The sequence below is a fragment of the Elephas maximus genome, chromosome 20, assembly GCF_024166365.1.
Source record: "Elephas maximus indicus isolate mEleMax1 chromosome 20, mEleMax1 primary haplotype, whole genome shotgun sequence".
In the NCBI taxonomy this organism is placed as follows: Eukaryota; Metazoa; Chordata; class Mammalia; order Proboscidea; family Elephantidae; genus Elephas; species Elephas maximus.
In genome coordinates, this window is record NC_064838.1 from 69,307,787 (window position 1) to 69,326,613 (window position 18,827).

The window sequence follows — 18,827 nt, forward strand, 5'->3', positions numbered from 1 at the left end:
TATTGACCAGCTGTAGTCATAGTTTTGTTGGCTGGTGGGGTGTAGCGTGAGTCTATAGAAGAGGTATTTACTGCTCCTCCTGGTGGTTCTTTGTAGAACATACTCATGTGAGAACTTTGTAAGGTGTTTTCTTTCCATCCAAGCCAGAAAGATAGTCCCGTTTGGCACTTCCCACCACAATTCACTCCTCAAACCTTCTTCGATGTTTTAAGAGCCCCTGAACCAAAATACGCTTTGCTGGCTGACCCCCATAGCCGATCTTTAGGGACAGCAGCTTCTAAAATGAAAAGATGAAATCCAGAACAATTTAGGTTTTTTTTCTGGACCCCTTACCCTGAATTTACCAAACTCTTGTCTTCAACAACCTTGCTGTACGTTCAGCCTTTGCAGCCTTTTGGCTAACAGTTACCTTGCTCTTGCTGAGCACTTTGGAGGACGGGCTTCTACTGCCTGGTTTTACGCCGCTCCTGCCTTCTCTCCCTTCTGCCTGCCTTTGACCCCTGTGTCCTGGCTTGCTAACAATACCATCTGGGGGCAGGTGGCTTGAACTGTGGTTTAGGCTGAGCGCTGGGTCAGCCTGCCAGAGATTGCATTCCAACTCTGCCGCTTAAATAGCTGTGTGACCTTGGGCAAGCGACTCAAGCCTTTTAGGGCCTTGGTGTCTTCATCTGGAAAGTGGGGGTAATAACAGTGTCTGCCTCTTAAGGGTGATGGTCAAGATTGAATGAGATAATCCCTATAAAATCTCGTAGCATGTGCCTGGCACTTGGTTTCTGCCTGGTAAGCGGCAGCAGCTGTTGTTGCTGAAGGTGAGACTTCTCAGTCAGTTATTTAGACTATAAAACGTTAGCCAGAGTAAGGAGAGACAAGAGGCCTGGGGAAAAGGAGCTTTGTGAGGTTTTCTTAGTAGCAGTTAGCCACCCTTGCATACTGCCCATTGAGAATGGGACAGGTTTATATCATGCTCACGAAGGATAACATACCTTGCTTTATTTTGGCACATGTGGAATTGAGGCCAGAACACCAAATAATATTTCCATTTTTTTAGGTATGTATTTGGTAGCCAATTTTCATTGTAGAAAAATTAAACAGTACACAAAAGCTGAAAAAAAGGACCTATAATTCCAGAGATAACCACTTTAAAAAAACAAAAAACTTTGATATATATCCTTTTAGATACTTTCAAGCATGGATGATAACATTTGAAGTTGTAATTTGCTTTGACTGTTTCTTAGGTTTGTGCCCTAATTTTGACCCTTGTGCATTATAAATTGTTTTTAGTTATTTTCAAAGCAGTGATATTTATGACATATAGAAAGATCGAAGTATCTGCTTTGAACTCCTTTTTGGAGTACCTAGGTCTCAGTGCATACACACACCACACATATATACGTAATCTCAGCATGTTGGTTGTGTTCCGTTTTGGATGACGTACAGAGAGCTGTCCACCATCCCCCCGCCCGCCCCTCCACCCATCCTTCATTGCCTTCAGCGGTGTCACATGTTCAAACCACAAAGGAGGAGGGGAGCCCCGGGATCCATCCCTCGCTCTGTCTCTGTCTGTGTGTCTGCCTGCCCCTCCTCGTGTCCCCAACACACACATTGACCTGTGTGTGTCTTTTTCTGACTCACTGTGTATCTGTATCTGTCTGTCAGTCTGCCTGCCTTTCTTTCTGGCTGGAGCCATTCACAGTGCCTTCCTCTTTCAGGGACAGCTTGTGCCTTGTCTGGGCTGGTGCCAGACTCTGGAGAAAGGAGTGCTTTGAAAATTCAACTTGGACTCCTTGGCAAGCCACATTGCTGTCACGCTTAGCATCTGGCCACCACTTTGTCCACTTAATATAGGTCCCTAAGTTTTTCCATAATTTGCCTATTTCTCTTTTGATCTAGGGACAAACACTTTATTTTGAAAAACAAAACAGAACTGGAAGCCCAGTTTAGAATCTTAAATAAGGACCCAGGGTCAAAGGATGAGGGGAGTTCAACTCAGTTGTAATTAAATTTGGTTTTACCTCTGCTTCCTTGTGAGAGGAAAGCCAGATGCTGCCCTTTTCGCAGAGTTAAGTTACCGGACTATAACACAAAGGAACAGTTTAACTCAATAGCATGACGAGGATTGGAGCTGGCACTTTTCAGCCAGGATCTGTTAGACACACACACTATCTGTTCAGGTTTTTGTGAATGAAAGAAATCCACATGATAGATTGCCATTCTTAGTTTCCTAAATAGTTTTTATTGTTGAAGTAGAAAATACGATTTTATTTTGAAATGTTATTGATGAATCAGCTGACTTTGAGTCCCGACTTTGTAGTACTAAATCCTACATCAAGAGTTCATAGGCAAGAAAGGAAGATGTTAACTGAAGGAAAGAAAAGGTGGGCTGTGGCGGGAGTAGGAGAGTGAGAGGACAGGCCCAGGGTTCTGGTGAGTGCTGCCATAACATGATGGACGCCCCCCTGAAAAATGACTGCACCGTGCAAAATCACGCAGTGAAAAACCACACGGGCTGTTGGGGAATGGCATCACGGGCAACACACTGAAAACCCTCATAGTGACGCACACACGAAAAGATAGGAACCTGCTGCACGCTACAGAATTGTTATACATACATTAAATGGTTAAAGGGTATAGATACGAGAATAAATACGGCACTTCGCCTCGACAATTTATGATTGTAGAAGTGGGCCAGGGCTTTGAACTGGTTTGAGCCCCTCCTGAGAATTTATATTTCTAACAAGTTCCCTGCTGAGAATCTGCAGATATACTGAATTAGAATCTACATTTTAACAAGGTCCCCAGGTGATTCTTATGTATAACTTCCTGGGAACTGGTTAGAAATGCAGATTCTCAGCAGGGGTTCAGCCAGAATAAACTGGTTGGAAGCTCTGAAGTAGGCATCAGAAGGGCTGGTTGCAGCTTGTGAGTTATTATGAAGTGGTGGGAGATGGAAGAGGAGGGTTACCTGAAATCGGAAGGAGGGTGGTGACACCGGCCGGCCGTGGTGGGTGTGGCGTGTTGTAACACCAGCGGTGAATCAGCCAGTAGTTGGTGTGTGCGTTTTGTGTATTCCCACTTGGCTCCGTTCAGCCGTGTGTAGTCTTCTGCATTCTCCCAGTGTTTCTTGTAAGCACACGCAGCATTTCTATTATGCTCAAATTGTTCCCTAGTGTATCAATGACTTTGGAATAAATTTGCATTTTTAAAACAAGCATTGTAACAGAACTGACTGACTTAATTGGATCGTGAATTTTATTTCCACCAGTTGATCTTAAGATAGAATACATCACATTTGCTCCAAAATGCCTGCCTGAGAATTGGGATACCCAAAGAAGAGTTAAAAGGCGTACACTTTTGAGAAGTTGAAGCTCTGGTTGGTTACCGTCTTTGCATCACAGACATATGGGCTCTCAGCCTTCATTGCACTGCACTGGGGGTCCACAAAGTGATTGTAGGAGAAACCTGGATGGATATTTTAATGTATGTCATAAAAATTCATGTAACAAGCTTATCAAACCTATTGTTTCATAAATACATATCAGAGATTTGTTTTAGAAAATATATCTCAACTGAGGGTGGGGCCCTACCTGTTTTGGGGGCCACGTGGAGATGGGTTGGGGGGAGGTTTCTTGTTGCCTCTGGTGATGAAAAGGTGGGGGGCTAACCATCTGGCAACGCTGCACTAAGAATTGCCCAAAAATCCTGATAATGCTCCTGTGGAGAAAGACTGGTTGGTATTAGGCCGAGAAGGTGGGGGAGGAGGATGTTGACAACAGAGTTGATAATAATTTTAATTAAAATGTTGAGGAAAAAATAGTATTCTCTGTGAATGTTGGTAAAAATTATGAAAATGGTTTTCAGTTGATGGCAGTTTGGAACACTGCTTTAGGGCAGGTAGCCCCGGTGAGCATTAGTGCCCTGTACTGGGTAGTGTCCTCAGTGCCTTGCGAATGTTAGCTCGTTCAGCCGGGGTTACCAGTTCTTGAGACAGGACTTATGTCTAGGGCAGGCTTTCAGCCTTGGCTAAACAGTAGAGTCCTGCAGGGGAGCCTGTCAACTTCTGGATGCCTGGGCCACACCTCACACCAATTAAAACCACTGCTTGTGTTGTTTGTATGGAGCCAGGGCTGAGACCTGCTGGCCTCGGGTCGCTGGAAAATCACTCCTCTTTACAGGGAGAGCAAATATGAATCAAAGTAAATGTTAAAGCAACCGTTAGTTGAGTTAATTAATGTGCGAACATTAGTTGAAGGCCTACTCTGTGCCATGGCTTACAGAGGAAGGTCACCAAGACAAGGCTCAAGGAAGCTACCTGCCAAGGTGCCCCAGTATTTACACTGTAAGTAGGTGTTTAGAGTCCTGGCTGATAAATGCTGATGTTTGGAAGTATATTAAGGATTTTGAGATCACAGAGGAGAGACTAAAAAAAAAAAAAAACTCTTGACGGGGAATTTGTAAATTATTAAACTTAGGTTCTTTTTAGTTTTCCCTTTCTTATACATAACTTTCATATCAGGAGGGGAAAAAAAGGCAAGAGGACAAAAAAAAAAACCACTATCAGTTGATTGTAGCCTTTGTGTGGTCGAGTTGGAGAGTTTGATTTTTGTCTGCAGATTGTGTAATAATTTTGTTCTGGTGTGGAGCATTGTGGAACCGGTGTCCTTTCAGGAGTAAGTCAGCACAGCTTCACAGAAGTACTAGGGACTGCTGTAAAGAGACCTTTGGCCATAAAACATTGAAGTAGTACTTGTAGTCACTGATTTCAACATGCAGCCCTACTGCTAACCAAAAAGTCGGCAGTTCAAATCCATCAGTGGCTCCTTGGAAACCCTATAGGGCGGTCCCGCTGTGTCCTATAGGGTCGCTGTGGTCAGAATCAACTTGACGGCAACGGGTTTGGTTTTTTATTTATGTTTATTTTTAAATACTCATATAGCTCCCATAGTGTCCTAAGTAGATGTTGGATCACATGCATTTTAAAACAAAGTTAAGCAAATGTGTAATTTTAAATTACAAGGTTAATTGAAAGCAGCTGCCAAGTTACCATCGTAAGGTATCTCAGTGGATAAAGTTACCGAATTTACTCGTTTCAGGTGGTGACGTTCTTCACCAGCTTCCGATTTATATTAGCATGGGTTGCTTTCCTCTGAGAAAACCGGATTCTCTAGTGGATAGATGTGTTGTCTTATTTATTTTAGATTTCCTTTCAGCTGAACCTGTGTGGTCTGTACTTAACTATGAATTACTTACTTCCTGGTTTAGAAAACGGGTGTAGCTATTTGTGGTATTTTTGTCTTGCGCCTTTGGCATCTTAGTGGTGTGAACCGGAGCTGTGCCATCTGTAGTCAAGTGAGATTATTAAAAAAGGGGAATGAAATGATTCACTGGAAAATTTCAGCACAGATTCTTAAGGAACGGTAAAATAACCCTAGAAATGTTCTTATTGGTGTTGTATGCTGGCGGGTAGTGACAAAAAATGAAGGTACAACTTGTTTCTTAACATTTTGCTATTTTGAAAATTGGAGAGGCACTGTGCCAGAAAGGAAAAGAGAATTTTATTTAGCGTCAGTAGCAGAACTCTGCAGATGAATGAATAATTCTCCTCTCTCTGGCCGCAAGGTACAGCCAGCAAGGTTCATTTCTCCCGTGCAGGACTCAAAAGGCAGAGTTCTCAGGTTTTGACTGGCTGTTTAATTTCCTAATGGGTACATGTGATAAACCCCCGTATGCTGAGATGTTTCCTGAGCAGGAGGACCGGTTCCTAGAATCTTAAACAACAGTCTGTGGGGCCCAGATAAGCCATTTCTGAAAGCTGTTAACTTTAATACATTTTCACTTACTGACACGTATTTTAACCTAAACGTGTTGATTTCAGGTACTCTTCCAGGGTTCCATTTGAGAGTTGACTGAAACGTGGTGATGTTCTTCATTGTTTTCCTTTCCAGAAAGAAGACACAGCTCACCCAGCAAGCCGCCTTTGGCCGTCCCTCCCACCTCAGTGTATTCCTTCTTCCCTTCTCTGTCCAAAAGCAAAGGAGGCGGGGCAGGCGGGAGCAGCCGGTCTTCCACTGGAGGCGCCCTGAGCGCGTGTTCGTCAAGCTCCAAGTTGTTGAAATCACCCAAAGAGAAACCGCAGTTCAGGGGGAACACTGGGCCAACGCATCTCACTCAGCAAAGTAGGGGCCCCAATAGTAGAATGTGAGTATGGCCAGGAGGGTTTTGAGAGCTTACCTGCTGGGAATGGTATATGCCTGGGTGGATCTGTAAATAATATGAAAGAGAGCCCATTTGGGGGAAATTTCAGAAATACGATGTTGATTCTTTTTGTTTCCCTGTCGTATCCTGGGAGACCTTACGGAGCAGTAATAGCAAAGAGAATACTTACTAACCCTTCTTTGCACCAAGTGCTGAAACCAGGCTCTGTGTGTGTAGCATGTTATTTACTGCTCACAATGCTATGAGATACTGTCTTTATCACCATTTTCTAGGTAAGGAGAAGGAAGCTTGATAAGGCTGAGGGATGTTAGCCGAGATGACCTCAGGTCGAACAGGCCCAGGCTCTGATCCCACCTCTGTCACTTCCTAGCTGCAGGGCCTTGGGCAGACACTGCAGCTCTCTCACACCCACTGTGCAAGGTTATTGGGGGTGTTAGACTTGGTACACGTTGTAGGTCTGATGCGTCAGAGACAGTTAATGAATAGATGCCTGAGTGTCTATTGCTGTCGTTGGCAGTAGTGATAATAAAAAGGTGAGGATATTTCCAGAAGCTGTTCTAGGATTTTCTGGGGCCTGCAAAGCAAATAGGGAAGCAGTGCTCCTCCCTGCCAGCTTTGGGTTCATGTCACCACAGTGATAAGGAAGGACAGAGAAGTTCTCAGCCACCAGGCAAGGCCTTGGCAAGTTTCCACGTGGGTGCGTTGGTCGGCAGGCTCCTTGAATCACGTGAGCAAGCACCAGGCACTCCCATGTAATCACCTCTTGCCTCGTCACAGCATCCCTCAGCCTTGGTGGCATTCCTGGCCTGCCTCCCTTTTGGAGGGCACGCGGCACATCTTAGTCCCAAACTCTGATAACCTGTTTAATCTCAGGGCAGGGTCCAGCACCTGCTAGTGCCCAAGGCCCTTGCCAGCTGGGAGAGGCCATGGCTCCTTGCAGTGTCTCCGCTGCTGCCGGGCTGTTGTAGATACAGGTGATTGGGGCTGTTTGTCCTGGTTGCTAAGCCCCCAGCCCTGCTCACCTGGCAGAAGTGTGATGCAGGAAGCTTGGCTTTCGTTCCTGAATGGTCTGAAAGCCAAAGAAAGTGCCAGCTCAGCGCGTGAGCCACGCTCCAGCTTAACTGCTGCTGGAGCCCTGACTACTGAGCAGAGAGCATAAACCTTGTCAGTCCTGACCTTCACTGCAGCTGGGCTGTAGCAGGGACCAGGCCAGTTGTGAGCTTTCCACCCTGGTGAGTTTTACCAAGCAAAACGCTTTGTCAGTAGATCCCGAGAGAGCATTGCTTCGTTTGCGGTACGTGGATTCATTGTCCGGCAGTCCTGCCCAGTGCTTATACCCTGCGCTCCTAGAGTGGAGGCTTTTTTCAGGGGCTGGAGAATTACCACTTTGCTAACGTGTCATGCGCTAACTAAACATTGGTCTTCCTCGTTGACAGAAGTGCAGGACCCTTAAAATCGGTGCATTTAGGTTAAAATATGTGTTGTCAAGTGAAAACGTATTAAACTCAGCTGCTTTCAGATATATTGTTAGGCTCGTTGGAGTTTTTGTAAGTCTTTGGTGATATTTCTTGGAAGTATTCTCAAATTCTGATTGTTCTATTTTTTTGCACCTTCAGAGATTTACTTTGTTGTGTTGGATTATTAAAAGTGACAGTTCTCAAAAGATTCTCTAAAGGTCCTCCAGGTAGTCTTGGTCCCTTTAGACCGTTTCATGTTTTCACTTCTTGCAGGAATTGTATTTGGTTTAAGGTCTGATTTAGCCCTTAGCCCACGTGTAACGTTTTCCTGAAATGAAGAAAGGTCAAGTAAATGTGGTAGTGCCCTGGAGCTTTGCCTTGCCAGTGGGGCTTGCACTAAACAAGGGTGAACCTTACCGGTGTTTCTGAATAGTCCTAACAGACATCCATAAGGTGCCCCATGGGAGCAGGCCCTGTGCAGGACCTGGGCACTCGCAGGCTCTGCCCTTGTCCCTCGGGCTCAGCAGCCTCCTGGGGTCGCTAGGACACTCAGACGCTGGTGTTCTCGCTTCCCCTACGACAGCATGACAGCCTCTGTCAAAGTGGAGAAGATTCACCCAAAGGTGGCTGGCCCACTACTGAAATCTGTCACCGGGCCAGCCTGTCCTGCACCTGTGAGTTCCTCAGTCAAGCCTGGCCTTAACTGCCCCTCTGTACCAAAGCCAACCTTGCCTTCACCTGGACAGATTCTCAACGGCAAAGGGCTGCCTGCTCCGCCCGCCCCAGAAAAGAAATCTGAAGACAGTTGCGGTAGTCGGAAATTTTTAAATAAGAGATTATCAGGTAACTTTGCGCTTCCTCTTAGTGACGTTTATGTGTAAGTGGCCATCCGTGGGGAGCAAAGTGAACTACCTGTAAGCTTCTTTTACATACTGGCCAGCTTCAGCTGTAAGAGGAATTGTCTGTAGGTGATGTGCTCGTTCTCTGCACTCTGGGTTTTAAAGAGCGTGTGTGTGTGCAAGTCTGCGTATGTGCGTGTGCGTGCGTGCGTGCATGTGTGCGCGAGTGTGTGTGCGTGTGTGCACGTGTGAGTGCGTGAGTGCATGTGTGCGTGGGTGTGAGCGCGTGTGCGTGACTGCGTGCGTGTGTGCATGCACATGCGTGTGCATACGTGTGCGTGTGTGTGTAACACAGACAGCTTTCTGGTGGTCTTCTGCGAACGTATTGATAATGTGTTAATGACTTTAGCGCTCTAGGTGATGTTGCTTCTTTGCTGTATTTTATGTATATTCTTTGTTATTTTATAATTTGTTATGTTGTTACATATCTTGTATATTTTGTACTTATTGATAATGTGGTAGATTTTATTCAGATTATAATTTGTTTCGAGATTTTTTTTCTATTTTCTTTACAAAATAAACCAAGGAGAGCTTGGCAAGCCCATTGTAATGTCTGTGCTTTTGACAGAAAGAGAGTTTGATCCTGATATACACTGTGGGGTCATTGACCTTGACACCAAGAAGCCCTGCACCCGGTCTTTGACATGCAAGGTAGGTGGCCTTCTGCAGTGGGAGCACCCGACTCTGAGCAGCTCAGGGAATGTGGTGCCCTGCAGGGTCCCGGAGTCTCTAACCCAGAGGGCCCTGGCGAGCTGTGGATGTTCGGGTTTTGTAAGTGATGCAGAGTGTCTGAGATGTGGAATCTGTTGTTAGAAATTACAATCTTAGAGAGGTTTTGCTTCTGCTGAGCCCTCTGGTATCCAGGGGAATAATGCTCTTTCCCGATCAGTCTGTTCTTTTAAAGACTTGACATATCTCTCCATAGAGATTTAATACTAGAGGCTACCCCTTACCGTGGTTCAGATCGTGCCGATTTACAGTACGCATAGACATTCCCTTGCGTACAAATGAGTATTCTTTAAATGTTTGTGTAATCCATGGTTCTTAAATTTTAAAGAACCACTTTTAAAAATCTGTGACTCTGTTGAGATAGCCTTGTTTTTCTAATTCTTTTTTGATAGAGCTGGTAAAATACCATCTAATTTATACATAAATCAATAAAACGCAAGGATTCTCCTTTCTGTCCTGAGATTCTAATTCCTTTAAAATGCCAGTGCACTGATAGAAAGGCAGCAAGACTGTGTCACGGCTTCACTCCTCAGAGGGAACTCATGAAGGCAGGCCTCTGCCCATTCCGCGTGTGCTCACACCTGGCCACCCTCTCCTGTTCCCTTCCTGCTTCCCTGGCTTTGCCACCATTATGTTAACCTGGTCAGTGAAGGGTGCTTTCTTTACCCAAGATGCTCTTTTTAATCACCTGAAAAGCACCGTGGTGAAACTAAACGTCGTTTCAGCTCAGCATCCGCCAGGAGTTTGTGCCGAATTCTTCCTGAGCCTTATTGCTGGGTAAACTGTGTGGATCCTTGTTTTCCCTGCCTTCCTTTTCAGACATGTGTGCTCTCCGTATGTTCTTTTAAGGACGTCATTAGCTATCTGTGACATGATGCTAAGCCTGTCATTGCGTTAGTATATGTCCTCAGCTCCGGCTTGTCGTGAGTTCAGCATAAAACTCCCAGGTAATACAGCATCCTGTCAGGCGTGCCCTTTTGTAGGCTACTCTTCCTTAGAATTTCCTTTGTCAGTCCTTCTCTCCTTCCCTGCCTCCATTTTGGCAGAAGCTCTTAAGTTGTGTAGGATGCTCTTACCCAGAGTGTCCCCAGGGTGCTGCCCAGGCCTCTTCTGTCCCTTCTGTCCCTTCTGTTCCTGCTCTTCACTGTCAGGGGCCTGCTGCTCCCGCTTCTGGCCATCTTTCCCATCTTGTCTACCTGCCACCCTCACTGTCCCTACCTCACTTCCTTACTATCTAATGTCCTGTTTCTTCCTCTAAGTCTTCCTTGAAAATAGATTTTGACTCTGGTCACCGTTGCCTTTTCATTCACTGGGAAATTATTTATTGCATATGTCTAGGTGCAGTGGAGCCCCGGTGGCGTGGTGGTTAAGAGCTCAGCTGATAACCGAAAGGTTGGCAGTTCAAATCTGCCAGCTGCTCCTTGGAAACCCTACGGGGCAGTTCTGCTGTATCCTGTAGGGTCGCCATGAGTTGGAATGGACTCGACAGCAGCAGCACTTTTTTAGGTGCATAGACCTCATTCTGGGCCCCAGAGGATGCACGGTTTAATAAAATCAAGATGTCAGGATGTGGTCCTGCCCTTGTGGAGCTTAGAGTCGTCTGAGGAAGAGATGGGCATTAATCAGATAATCACCCAAAGAAATGTAAACCACCGCAGTGAGTCACAGGGAGGGAGCCCGCAGTGAGGAGGTTTGGCCAGGGAGGCTTCCTTGCCATGGAACACTGGGCTGACATCCACGTGATGATTTGCCTGGGCAGAGAAGGGTAGGGAGATGTTCAGGGCAGAGGACTTGACCTGTGAGAAGGCTCTGTAATGAGCACACACCTTAGGGCCTGAGGAAGGCCAGGTAGCTGAACAGAAAGGAAGGGGGAGGCCCATGGGACAGAGGAGGAGGGAACGGCAAGCAAGAAGACCATGCAGGACCCCCAAGGTTAGTTACGCCCCCAGCCCCTGGAGAGTTCTTGGGGAGTGGGGAGCCGTGGAATCGTCAGCTTGCTGTCTGGAATGTCTTTCTGAGCTCTGTGGAAAGCCTTCACTCTTTAAACCGATCTGGGAAGATGTTGATGATCTCTGCCCACTTCCTTCACTTGGCTTTGCCATCCTAAGCACCTGGGGACGTTGAAGGATGACGAGACGTTGATAACCTGTCAGGAGAGACAGGCCAGTGGAACGGTGACATCTTAGGTGCATTCACCGCCCAGTGCCTATTGCTTTAATAGTATTTTTGCTTGAAGGATTGATTGAGTGCCAGGTACTTCTCTAGGTGTTGGTAAAACAATAAACAAAAGAGGCAGAGTTCCTTGTCCTCATTTAGGTTTTCTTGTGGATATTATTACCTATCCAAGAAAATTAAATAAAAATTTAAAAAGAGGCCAAACACATTTATCCAGCTGCCTGTGCTGGGTTAGATTTTGGGCAGGCATAGTTCGTGGTGTGTCTAACAAGGAGGGATAGGTTATGTTACCGAAATTTAAATGGATGTTGGAAGCATAATTCCCTTAAATCTCTGAAATTGTAGCAAACGTGCTGTGTAGACCTGTGCAGCAACGTGTGTGTATGATGCATATGGGCACAAACACAAAATACTGTTTATGGTGTTTTCAGCATAAAAGAGAAAAAGAAGTGTGTAGTTGAATTCCCTTGTATTCAATGGATATGTGATTTGGGGACACTGTGGTTAACGTAAATTCGTTGGCTCCTGAGAATGAGTGTCTCCTTGCACTTTTACAGATGGAGACCCCAGCAACGCAGAACAATCAAGTTATCTTGACTTGCACAGTCTTTTCGCAGCCATAAGACTTGGCTGCCTGTAAGGTTTGCCCAGCTCTGACCAGTTCACACTTGGGTACACAGCCTCACCTTCTGCTAAGCGTGGCCTTAGCCCAAAGGGAGCCTTTGCTTTTTAAGATACCAGTAATTATCAGATGGGTTTGGAGTTGAGACTTTTTTGGTAGAACGTGCTTTTGCCAGAGGCCTGTATTCCCTGCCCTCTCAAGGAAAGCACGACCATAACTGGCTTTTCTTTTTCTCGACGTGATGTTTCTTACTTCTGAGATGAGATGTTATCTTCAGACTCAGGGATGCTATCTGTCCCGTTTTACTGATTTCAGTAATGAGTGTCTTTACAGCATTCGCTGGCTTCATCGCTCAGTGTTATGTTCTGTGCCCCACAACCTTCCTTGAGACAGCATCACTGCCTTGCTTTACATAGCGTTTTCCCTGGGAGAGAGAAAAGCAATTTATTTAATTTTTACTCTCTGGCAAGTTACTAAAGGAAGACTTTCTGATGCAGGTCTTATGGAATAATTTTCCCCTAGACACAAAATTTTTAGTAGTCCGAAGTGTGGTGTTTCTAATGGAGTCGAGAGTTCATATAGGTAGATTTTTATTGTGCCACGAAATACAACATTTGTACCTGTCACCTGTGTTTCCCCATTTGCCTGTCAGGTACACAAGAGGTGGCACAGCTCTCACTTCTTCTTCTTCGTGGGGGAAACGACCACATGTACTTAGAGCCTGGAGTACGTGCTTCTTTCCAGCAAAGAGAAAAGATTGAACTCAGAGAAATTTTAGCTCATCAAATGCTGAGCAGCCTTTGACCGTGCTAGCAGTCCAGGATGCTTTTTTATTGAGAGGAATGTTTCTGAACATAAACCCAAAAACCATATCAAACCCACTGCCATCAAGCTGATTCCGACTCGTAGCGACCTTATAGGACAGGGTAGAACTGCCCCCTAGGGTTTCCAAGGAGTGGCTGGTGGATTCGAACTGCTGACCTTTTGGTTAGCAGCTGAGCTTTTAACCACTGTGCTACCAGGGCTCCTTTTGAATACAGGACAGATACAAAATTTTCACTGTGATTCCTCATTCTCTGGTTTTCCTTTTTTTTTTTTTTTTTGGTGTGTAGACGCATTCCTTAACCCAGCGGAGGGCTGTCCAGGGCAGAAGAAAACGATTTGATGTGTTGTTAGCCGAGCACAAAAACAAAACCAGGGAAAAGGAATCGATTCGCCATCCGGACTCTCAGCAGCCAACGCAGCCTCTCAGGGACTTGCATCCTGCCCCTCTCAGAACTTCCCAGGAGCCACACCAAAACTCTCACGGAGTGATTGCTCCCGAATCAAAGCCTTTCGTAGCTAGTAAACCTAAACTCCACAGCCCCGGTCTTCCAAGGTAAGCCGAGCATCCACCCTGTCCTCTTCCTTCAGAGAACTCCTTTGCCGTTGTACAACTCAGCACGGCCACAGTGTCCAGAAACGCACACCAGGCTCACTATGGAGAGGTTTTCTTACATTTGGATTTACTATGAGACAAAGAAAAAATGCATTGGATTCACTAGGATGTTTCAACCTGGGCTGCTGCTTGGCCAAATACAAGGAGCAAAGTAAAGACGGCATTGCCTGCTCCAGCCTTGCCCAGCATGAGGTATCTGTTAACCCCGTTGACGAGGGCTGGGACTCTGGTCCTTTGTGCGGGTTAGTGATTGGAACAGCTCACACAGCTTTGGCAGTAACTTCCCGTTCATTTGTCTCAGTTCTTGCAAATACACCAAGGGAATCTTTGCCGGGGACAGGTTTTTAGCCTGAGGTTCTATAGCATCCATTTTTCGACGTGTTTTTCATTCATTTATTTGGGACTTTAGCCTGAGTGTGTATCAGGCATTTTAGCACCATCATAAGCAATGGATCAAAGTGTTTTACTGAGAATTTATCACATGTATACCTGGAAGGCAGTGAGTGTGGAAAACGCATGTGTCTGTGCTTGCGTTGTTAACTAAGGTGAAGTTAAGAGCTTGGTCCCCAGTTTCCAGAGGGAAGGGAAAGAAAGGCATAGAGAATGAGGGAGCTTGGTGTCACCTGTTCACATATCGGCCACAAGAGCTTCCGTTCAGGAAGGTGCTCACCTTTGCTTGCTCTGACTAAACACTTCACCCTCACGTGTCTGATCCTTGAAATGGTTGCATAAAGGGTGGAAGTCTCTCCCTCACGGAAACCCAAGTGTGTGCTTGAGCCTGTCCTACAAGAGCCATGTGGTTTCTCAGCCGCGCAGCAAGGAGCGGTCTGAGGAGACCCTCTAGAACATGGCCAGGCCCCAGCTGTGGCTTCCTTAGCAAGCTCTTTGACCAGCTCCTCACGGAAGTGTTTCATGTATTAAAAGGTAAGTTTAATTGAAGAACCACAAGGCCATTATAAGTGTAGGAAAGATAACATTACCGTCCTTGCGTGACAGGCTGTGTGTGAAGCAGCCATGCTGCCTTGTTTTTTTTATCACCGTCTCATGCCATTTATCTCAAATAATTGCCTCAGTCATCCAAACCCAGTGGAAGAGGTATTAAAGAAGGAATTCTCTTAAATTCCATATGTGTTTCCCCCTCGGAGAGAGTAGAACGGGGACCCAGGCCACTCGAGTGACGCTAGAAGAGAGAACTAGTTAAATAAGTTACCTTGGGTGAAGTCTGGCAGACAGCTTCAGTTAACATCGGGTAGTTCGGGGCCAGGCCTCTTACTCCTGCGCCACCTGGATCAGCATCTGTTTCCCCAGAGTTAGTGGTCAAACCCAGGCCTCTCATGGTGGTTTGGGCTTCGTTGTTGTATCTGAGTTAAGGCGGCTCTGCCCAGGTGTTGACTGATCTGTGATGCACTTTCTACTCACCAGGCCTCCAGGTTGCCCTGCTCAGCAAGGTGGGAGTGCCCCCTTTGGCCCCCCTCCAGCCCATGAGTCTCCACATCCACCCCTGCCTGCCACTGAGCCAGCTTCTCGATTGTCCAGTGAGGAGGGTGAAGGTGATGACAGAGAAGAGTCTGTTGAGAAACTGGACTGTCATTATTCAGGTCGTCACCCTCAGCCAGCATCTGTAAGTTCCACGTGCACCCCCACATCCACCTCCCCACGCAGCATGGACAGGGCACTGCAGGGGTGTGCCAGGGACCTTGGCATGCCCGTCGGTGCCGTTCGCGGCCCAGGCGTGAAACCAGCTCAGAACAGGGCTCCCCAGAGGCCCATGCCCTCTGTCCGCGGGGCCGGTTCATGCTTTCCCTTTCTCTTCTGCGACACTCAGGGCTAGGCATTGTCACTCATGCTTCACAGCTTACGGTTCTGAGTAAGCTCTGTCTCTCACAGTTTGCGCCTTTCCGTTGTCGGGTGGGTAAGCACGTGGTTGTGTGCTTTCTCCCAGTTTTGCACGTTTGGGAGCCGGCAGATCGGGAGAGGCTACTACGTGTTCGACTCCAGGTGGAACCGGCTACGCTGCGCCCTCAGCTTCCTAGTGGAGAAGCATCTGAACGCCCAGCTATGGAGGTGAGTGCTGCACCAGCCGTGGTGGGAGGCCTGACTCCTTGGGCCCGCATCTTTGTTTTCCCTATTTCTTCTGGGGATGATTTCATGAAGATCGTTTATCTAAAATGACAGCAGGGCCTCTGACTAGCCTGAGCAGGCCGAGTCAGCCATTCCCTCATTCACAAACATGGTGTTCTGGTGCTGGGAGCTCACATTCTAGTTGGGGGAGAAAGACAAGAACCCATAAACAGAAGAGTAAAGGGGACATAACATGTCGTCATGGAAAACATAGCAATAGCTAACACTGAGCTTTTTCCGTGCCTGGCAGCTGGTTAGACACATTTCATGTTCACAGTTGTCTGTGTCGGGCTGCCGTGGTCATGCCCGTTTTATAGACAGTGAACCTGAGGCGTGTGTTCAGACAGCAAGTTGGCATTGGGTCCCGGGGGCAGTCAGAGAAGGCCTGTGAGAGGCAGTCATGGAACTGAGGTGACTGGTGAGGAAGAGCAGCCACTGGGGTGGGCGGGTAGGAGTGGGTCCAGGCAGAGGGAACCACACATGCAGTGGTCTCCAGTCAGAAAAGAGCACGGCTGGTTTGAAAAATAGCAAGAAGGCAAGCATGGTGCAGTGTGAGGTGTGAGAGCCCTCAGGGACGGATGGTGCTGATGCCGGTCCTGAGTGCAGTGAAGAGACTGCTGGTGCTGGTCTGAGTGCACTGAAGGTGGACAGTTCCAATGCTGGTCCAGAGTGCAGCGAGGGTGGCCAGTGCTGACACTGGTCCTGAGTGCAGTGAGGGTGGACGGTGTGACACTGGTCCTGGGTGCAGTGAGGGTGGGTGGTGCTGACGCTGGTCCTGGGTGCAGTGAGGGTGGACGGTGCTGACACTGGTCCTGAGTGCAGTGAGGGTGGACGATGCTGACGCTGGTCCTGAGTGCAGTGATGATGGTGCTGACGCTAGTCCTGAGTGCAGGGAGGACAGTGCTGATGCTGGTCCTGAGTGCAGGGAGGGTAGACGATGCTGACGCTGGTCCTGAGTGCAGGGAGGACAGTGCTGACACTGGTCCTGAGTTCAGTGATGACGGTGCTGATGCTGATCCTGAGTGCAGTGAGGACGATGCTGACGCTGGTCCTGAGTGCAGTGATGACGGTGCTGATGCTGGTCCTGGGTGCAGTGAGGACGGTGCGGACGCTGGTCCTGGGTGCAGTGAGGACGGTGCGGACGCTGGTCCTGGGTGCAGTGAGGACGGTGCTGACGCTGGTCCTGGGTGCAGTGAGGACGGTGCTGACGCTGGTCCTGGGTGCAGTGAGGACGGTGCTGACGCTGGTCCTGAGTGCAGGGAGGGTGGACGATGCTGACGCTGGTCCTGAGTGCAGGGAGGACAGTGCTGACGCTGGTCCTGAGTGCAGGGAGGGTGGACGATGCTGACGCTGGTCCTGAGTGCAGGGAGGACAGTGCTGACACTGGTCCTGAGTGCAGTGAGGACGGTGCTGACGCTGGTCCTGAGTGCAGTGAGGACGGTGCTGACGCTGGTCCTGAGTGCCGTGAGGACGGTGCTGACGCTGGTCCTGAGTGCCGTGAGCACGGTGCTGACGCTGGTCCTGAGTGCAGTGAGGACGGTGCTGACGCTGGTCCTGAGTGCAGTGAGGACGGTGCTGACGCTGGTCCTGAGTGCAGTGAGCACGGTGCTGACGCTGGCCCTGAGTGCAGTGAGGACGGTGCTGACGCTGGTCCTGAGTGCAGTGAGGACGGTGCTGACGCTGGTCCTGAGTGCAGTGAGGACGGTGCTGACGCTGGTCCTGAGTGCAGTGAGCACGGTGCTGACGCTGGTCCTGAGTGCCGTGAGCACGGTGCTGACGCTGGTCCTGAGTGCCGTGAGGACGGTGCTGACGCTGGTCCTGAGTGCAGGGAGGACGGTGCTGACGCTGGTCCTGAGTGCAGGGAGGGTGGACGATGCTGACGCTGGTTCTGAGTGCAGTGAGGACGGTGCTGACGCTGGTCCTGAGTGCAGTGAGCACGGTGCTGACGCTGGTCCTGAGTGTAGTGAGGACGGTGCTGACGCTGGTCCTGAGTGCAGTGAGGCTGTACAGTGCTGACGCTGATCCTGAGTGCAGTGAGCACGGTGCTGACGCTGGTCCTGAGTGCAGGGAGGACAGTGCTGACGCTGGTCCTGAGTGCAGGGAGGGTGGACGATGCTGACGCTGGTCCTGAGTGCAGTGAGGACGGTGCTGACGCTGGTCCTGAGTGCAGTGAGGACGGTGCTGACGCTGGTCCTGAGTGCAGTGAGCACGGTGCTGACGCTGGTCCTGAGTGTAGTGAGGACGGTGCTGACGCTGGTCCTGAGTGCAGTGAGGCTGTACAGTGCTGACGCTGATCCTGAGTGCAGTGAGCACGGTGCTGACGCTGGTCCTGAGTGTAGTGAGGACGGTGCTGATGCTGATCCTGAGTGCAGTGAGGCTGTACAGTGCTGACGCTGATCCTGAGTGCAGTGAGGCTGTACAGTGCTGACGCTGATCCTGAGTGCAGTGAGCACGGTGCTGACGCTGATCCTGAGTGCAGTGAGCACGGTGCTGACGCTGGTCCTGAGTGCAGGGAGGACGGTGGTGACGCTGGTCCTGAGTGCAGTGAGCACGGTGGTGACGCTGGTCCTGAGTGCAGTGAGCACGGTGGTGACGCTGGTCCTGAGTGCAGTGAGCACGGTGGTGACGCTGGTCCTGAATACACTGAGGGAGGAGGGTGCTGACAGTGGTCCTAAGTGCAGCCGGGCGCTTTTGCACGTCTTCAGGTAGAGGAGCCATGTGGCCTGATGTACTGTTTTAAGGTGAGACGGTCGCCTGTGTGCTAGTTTTCCCAAAGGGGATTTGGAAAAGGTTCCATGGCAAAAAAAAAAAAAAAGCCTAAGTTGGCCTCTCCTTAAGTAAGTAGTTTTCTTTCCTGAAGGACCTGTCAGCCTTTAATGGGCAGTGTCCATCGTAACTCTGAAAGTGGGGGATATCATGTATCCTGTGAAACATCTCCCAGGTTCTTCTGAACCAGGAACTGTTTGTCGGGGAGCATCTCAAGGAACCAGTGTTTGATAGAACCTCCTTTGGGAAACATAGAGCCTTCCACAGCCCTCAAGTCACCCCCAGTCCTCCACTGGGGCAGAGTTTAGTAGTGTCTCGTTGAATGGACTCTTTCCCAGTATATCTGCTCGTCTCCCTGCCTTGGTTTCCTAATAAAGACACAGCGGGCTGCTCAGAGACTTGTCTGC

General features: G+C 48.5%; 1 protein-coding gene across 13 annotated transcripts in view; it reads left to right on the forward strand.

The window, feature by feature from the left end:
• ATXN7 (ataxin 7) overlaps positions 1-18,827 on the forward strand; it is a 199,049-nt gene that overhangs the window by 146,752 nt on the left and 33,470 nt on the right. For all 13 annotated transcript variants that reach the window (XR_007514479.1, XR_007514478.1, XR_007514480.1 and 10 more), the window contains 6 exons: positions 5,943-6,195; positions 8,254-8,513; positions 9,138-9,220; positions 13,208-13,473; positions 14,956-15,154; positions 15,476-15,597. Coding sequence is in view for 8 of the 13 variants with exons in the window: in XM_049863243.1 (XP_049719200.1) it covers positions 5,943-6,195; positions 8,254-8,513; positions 9,138-9,220; positions 13,208-13,473; positions 14,956-15,154; positions 15,476-15,597 (1,183 nt within the window). In the remaining 5 variants the exon portion in view is untranslated. The remainder of the gene's footprint in view (positions 1-5,942; positions 6,196-8,253; positions 8,514-9,137; positions 9,221-13,207; positions 13,474-14,955; positions 15,155-15,475; positions 15,598-18,827) is intronic.